We start from the raw sequence: 6405 nt of genomic DNA, 5'->3' as shown, positions 1-6405 counted from the left end.
GAAGGAAAAGAGTTAGCCTGGAGCTAGAAGCGAAGCTAGCTAGCAGGAGGGGGGAGGAAAAGAGTTAGCCGGGAGCTACAAACAAAGCTAGCTAGCTACCGTCTGTAACATTACTCAGATACTCGTCTAACTACTGTATGCTCTTATTTTAATCTACCAGCAATACCGTAGTAGACTATCTATATTTGAAATACATTGAAGTACATTCACAGGGTTCAAACTGACACAGTGTTGGTGTTTAATTACTTCTGACCCATATTGCTCTGTCGCCTTTGGTCTATGGTGATATTTTTGCAAATATTTCTTAAAAAATGAATTATCTCTGTCCACTGGAACGCCAGGGCATTTCATTTAAAACAATTATATTTATCAAAGAGATGGAATTAGAAATAAAAGCCTGCCTCTAATAGACGCTGTACACAAAAAATGAGCGCGGGAAATTTACATTAAAGAGGTTGTAAGGCATTTTAAATGTTCAGAGTCTGGGTGGCTTTCTTATTTGTCAGTCTTTAGTAAAGTTTCAAAATATAATTTTATGTCATTTTTAAAATGTGAATATTTGGTTTTCTTTCAGACATTTATGGATATAAAATTTTTCAAATAAAATTATAAGATTAAAAATTAAACATGCAATTTATCCAAATCAAAAGCTTGCCTTGGCTCAAGCCAATGTAGCATACAATAATGACTCAAGTGACTCGCACAACCCAGATCAATTTAATGAATGACTCAGAATAACTCAAATCCTTAAAAGGAATTGAGTTTGCCAGGCCTATACGACACCCATTTGCTCTCAACTGCTTGGTTTTGACCAAGGGAACATCAATAAAATATATTTTTTACTAACTTTTTTATTCAGTTTTTGAAAGAATCCCATTCAGTTCCTATTGAAAACGGCTTTTTACTCAATAGCTTCCAAGTTATGAGACACAATCACCCCAGACTGATGCAGAACTGTTCTGCTTCGTGGTACTAATAAGACTCACCTCACTATAAATGAATACTTTGAAACTGCAATTTAATTTTAATTTTTTAAAGAATCCCATTCCTTTCATATGGAAAACAGCTTTTTCCTCAATAGCGTCCTTCTTAGTGTCCTTTCCTATGCTGTGTTGTGCCAGGGAGGCAGCATAAAGAAGTGGGATGTTGGGCGACTTGACAGGCTGGTAAGGAGCGCTAATCATCACTTTGCCTTCTCTCTGATATCACATAGTATATGTCTGACTGCTTTTACAGGCTATATTAACCCCCTCTCCACAGTCTGGACTGTGATTTACATTACCTCAATTCACATTTGCAATCTTTACCTTTTTATTTCTAGTGTTTAATTTCAACTGGTGGTTGTGCTAAAGCAGGGGTCTCAAACTCAATTTACTTGGGGGCCGCTGCAAGTAGAGTCTGGGTTTGGCTGGGCCGCATCAAGTATTCAAAAAACCCCTCTATTTCCTCAAAAAAAAGCGCGGAACTGCCGGTTCTAAGCCCCTAGATCTGATATGGTTGGTGCATTTCACAACAACAGACATCACATTGTCAAACCTCAGGCATTTGCCGCAAAGGGTACTTAGCTACTTGACAACGGTTACGCCGCTGTCAGGAGACTACTATACCCATAAGTGACATGCGCAATGACAAAAAGTTTCAGAACGCGCGGCCGCACTAACACTTAACTTTGATGTCAAGAAGGGGGCCACAAAATATCATCCCGCGGGCCGCAATTGGCCCCCGGGCCGCGAGTTTGAGACCCATGTGCTAAAGCATTCACTGCGTTTTCCAGGTCTGGAAAAGTATGGAAAATGGAAAATATGGTTTAGAAAAATATTGTGAAGGTTTGTAAAAGTTTGTAATCACTCAACGTTTCCCACATCTCCATATTCTAATGTGCTCCGCCATAGTTTCATCACATTTTACAGACGTACAATAAGGCTACTTTCTTGCATTGTGTTCTACGGATTTGATGTAGTTAGTTGATTTCGGCATTGGTCTCAATGCTGACCTGCTTGATAAATTTCTAACTGGAATGCTTTAGATAAGGCCTAAGTGTGCGCCGATGTCCACTGGGTTAAAAATAATTGTTGTTCGATTGTCATTTTAAAATGAGTAACATGTAGGATCCCTGGAAATACTAGGTGCAAAAAAAATACCATTAATTAATTAAATAACCAAAAATTACCCATATACCAGAAAGGTTCTGCAAAGGTCTTGGGTGTTTGAGTCCCATAACTTGAAAGCCATTGAGCAAAAATCTGTGTGTCTGTCTGTGTTTTCTTAAAAAAATGTAATTTATAGTGAGGTGTGTTGTATTAGTACCACATAGCAGAAAAGATCTGCATTGGTCCGGGGTGTTTGGGTCCCAAAAATTGAATAAAAAAAGTTGGTATTCTTTATTGAGGCGGTTCTTATAAGTACTACGTAGCAGAACAGCTCTACATTGGCCTGGGGTGTTTGGAACATCTGATTATACAAGCTGTTGGAAATGAAGTTCAGAAGGCAATTTATTGGCGGTAAAAACTAAGCAGTTAGGAGCAAACGGGTGTCATATTGTTTTCTGCCAGGACTGAGTGAAAGCACAACCCGTAATAAATATCCGATATCTGTCGAATATCCAACATCAAACTAACTTCACAATGGTCAATTACCAACTGGATAACATTGTATTTAAGCAAGAACTTGATTTTGAATTATGATTATGTCCACATTCGGACAGTTTTTGGTAACATACGGTAAAAAACTCCTTTTAATCACAAACATAAATGAAAGTGTAATGCTGTAAAACTTGATTTATATATATCACATTTCAGAAATAAGACAATTCAAAGTAGCCTACACACTCCAACCCGTTCTCCAACCCACACTCTTATATAGGCTAAAAGAATCAAAGTTACAATGCAGTATGAGAAATAAACAGTTACTTGATTTAATAATAATAATAATCGGGTAGTGTCAAACAAAGGTTTTCAGCCTTGACCTTCTATCTGAAGATCAGAAATGTATTTTGTCCCTAAACTATTCAGTGCTTTATAAACCAACAGTAGTATTTTGAAATCAATTATTTTAGAGATAGGAAGCCAGTGTAAAGACCTTAGTCGGAACTGGAGTGATGTGATTTACTTTCTTGGTCAGTGACGTCTCTCATTGGTGGAAGTTGCTGTTACCATGGAAATGTTGAGCTTCTGTTATTGAAGTAGATAATAGTTTCTGTACACAGTATTGTACCTTTTGCTGTTTTTAAAAATGTTATTTTGTGCCAAAACAAATGATTTATGGCCACTATTCATCTCCGAGGTTGTTGGCTTGGTTCCAGGCTTAAAACTCTTTAACAAAATGTCAAAAGAGATATTGAACAGGAAATAAACACTTCTGGAACCAGAGCTGTTTAAAATGTGCTTTGTCACTGTTTTTCAAGGAAGACCTGTAAAGACAGGCTACTGACATCAGCAAATTTAAGTTTAACAGACGGGGTTTCCTGATGTGCTGTCTTTGGTATAGAGGTAGAAGAGCAGTGGGGAAAGAACACATCCCTGGGGGGCACCAGTACTGATGGACAATTATGTAATAATTGTTACAAGCCTAATTGTACGACAACATTCTCATTGGTCGGCAGTTGATCAAAGACACATACACACAGATTTCCCGATTTATTATTTATTGAATTTTGTTTTGACATTTTGATGATACAATGACAATAAAAGGTATTCTGTTCTGTTAACTCAGAGCTTGACCAAAAAAGGCCTCTCTTCCTGTTGTTGTTCTGTGTGGTTGTTTGAGTAAATTACAAGACTGAAATGGTGTGCGTGTTATCACTATGCCATACAATCTGCTGCCTTGTATTTTGGTAATAATTCTCAGTAATTTCCATTATGTGCGTCTGTGTGCAGGTTTCTGCTGGAGGCTCTGGAGGATCTGGACAGCAGTCTGAAGAAGCTCAGTTCCAGATTGTTCGTAGTCAGAGGGCAGCCTACTGATGTTCTACCCAGGCTTTTTAAGGTCTGTATTCCTGCCCACCACCTGGCCGCTCTGTGTCTGTCAGGGACCAAAACTTACAACATACCACACTGAAGGGTCATGACCAAAAGAACCACGCAATACAGACAGAACTTTTTTAAAACAAAACCATCATTTGTTGTCAAACTGTATCTGCTGACTACAGACTGTTATCAAAACAACAGCTGTGTGTGAAATAGGCTGTGTCTCATTCCACATACTTCCGTCAGTACACTGCTCATGTGCACTGACCACTTACTGCCGTATTGCCCACTTTTAGCAACTGTATGACCTATTTCTCGCTTTAAATGTTTTCAAAAACACGCTTCGGTGAACAATTTTAGTAAAACTCAAGATTGTGGGCGCTCAGATAGCTCAGTTGGTAGAGCGGGTGATCATATAGAAAGGTTTACTCCTCGACGCAGCGTGTCCTGGTTCAGCTCTGACCTGTGGCCCTTTGCTGCATGTCATTTCCCCCTCTCTCTCCCCTTTCATATCTTCAGCTGTCCTGTCAAATAAAGTCCTAAAATGCCCCAAAATATAATCTTAAAAAAAAATTCAAGATCCTATTCCGAACGAGCCGCCGTCTGGCCGCCATTAAGCTCGGTTGTGAAATCCGGGAAAAGGTAGACCCACGTGACAGATTTGTCCAATCAGCTGCCGGTCGCCATCCCTGGTCCCTCCCCGTTCTGCTTTGTAGTCATTGATCTTTTGGACTGTTTTTAGGGAGTCATCCTGGTACTTTCAGTGCACTGACTTATTGCATTATCTACACTATATACTTAAAAATAAGTGTTTGAAATGTGCAAGTAGGTGGTTTGAGACACAGCTGGCTCCAATATTTGAATGTTTTGATGCAGTGATGCAAAACGTACTCACGTGAAGGAACTCTAAACTGACACAAATTAGACAACGGGCCACCATTTCATAAGATTTTGTCTCGTCGGTTAAGATTTTTGCTTTTAGAAGTTTTACAACAGAAAGTGTATGAAACCTATGCCAAAAACAGTCAGACATTCTGTTATTGTGTTAATACCGAGGAAGTTATAGTGACATTTTTAGTGAAACTTGTGCCCCCGTTTTTTTGCTCATACTTTTTTCCATTATACTTTTTTGCTATGGCTGAAATGACCACAACACATTAAATGGTATGTGACATTACAAATGTCATAAAAATCTTAAATTTAACTTGCCAAATATGGAAAATTTAGCAACGCTTGGAGTACTACAGACAGATTTATCAAACCTGCAATAACCGATTTTTATTTTATTTTTTGTCACTTGGAGGTTGCGTTGCAAGTTGTGAACTATACATTGACATATCATTATCTTTATATTGAATTGTGAACATGTTAGAAAACAGTTTACATGGATTGGATGACCTAGGTACAAAGGTCATCCAATCAACCCTAAGAGGTCACCGCTGTCATATACAACAGAAGAATACGTACTTTATGTGTCTTATTTAATATCTCCATCAACAGAATGTAGAGACTCCCTTTTTTTGTTTAGAAGCAGAGAAATTTGCCGATTCAAAGAGGCCAGCCAGAAGCTTTTTTAATCCATCATGGAAATACAGTGTCTTTGTAACATAAATAAATAATTGTGAAATTGACTTGCGTATGTTCAGGTTTCTTTGTCACCTTTGGACTCATTGCCTTGTTGTAGCCATAGTTTGGTAGCCGTCAGCTAGCCCTTTCCAAGAGCCGTTCTGTGTCTTCGTAGCCCTTCCGGAAGTTTAGTAATCCAGCTGAGAAGGCAGTGACGTTTTGGAGACTTTGCACAATAGTTCCAGAGCGATAAAGCCACGATTGAACGGCTATTTCATTTAGCGACACTTTAAAAGGAGGGATTATTTCACAAAAGCGTTATGCTAGGTGAAGCTTCTCTGGTGAACACACTGTAAACATGTCTTGAATTTAATTCCCATTTACTTTCATCTCTGCCTTTACTTCTCACAGACACACATTCCCGTAGCTCGTGTGATCCCTGAGAAGGCTTTTCATTGAGCTCTGGATCACTTCCCAGCCTCCTCGGTGAAAAAGAGCTGATAAGTGTTAGATATGACAGATAGTCAAAGGTTCTGTCCTCTGAACTGACAGTTGCTAATAGTTTTCCCACAGGAGAAGACCTATGTTTTTATGATATTTAAGACATGCAGGCATCTACAATTATTAGGCAGTTAAATGTGGTATGTGGGTCTGGCTTTTCCCTCTGTGGCATGTTTTGTGAGATACAGTTACAGATCTATTAAAAGCTAAAAGGTGCAGTAAATAAAACCATAGACAGTTAAAGAAATGGACCAACAAACCCCATTGTTCTGTACGTAAACAAATGAAGTCTATTAGAGGCACTTTTCCGGTGATAGCCGAGCGTTACTGCGCAGCCTCCAACTGAGCTTGACGACGTAGATGTGACGTGAGC

At 38.8% G+C, this 6405-nt stretch overlaps 1 protein-coding gene across 2 annotated transcripts in view; it reads left to right on the top strand.

Moving 5' to 3' along the window:
* The window catches only part of cry2 (cryptochrome circadian regulator 2), a 25344-nt gene that overhangs the window by 1422 nt on the left and 17517 nt on the right, over positions 1-6405 (top strand). For both annotated transcript variants that reach the window (XM_032523325.1, XM_032523324.1), the window contains exon 2: positions 3876-3984. In XM_032523325.1, coding sequence (XP_032379216.1) covers positions 3876-3984 — 109 coding nt within the window. The remainder of the gene's footprint in view (positions 1-3875; positions 3985-6405) is intronic.

This window comes from Etheostoma spectabile, chromosome 8 (assembly GCF_008692095.1).
Source record: "Etheostoma spectabile isolate EspeVRDwgs_2016 chromosome 8, UIUC_Espe_1.0, whole genome shotgun sequence".
NCBI classification, from domain to species: Eukaryota; Metazoa; Chordata; class Actinopteri; order Perciformes; family Percidae; genus Etheostoma; species Etheostoma spectabile.
Note: the sequence above shows the minus strand (reverse complement) of the source record. Positions and strands in the feature narration are given on the sequence as shown.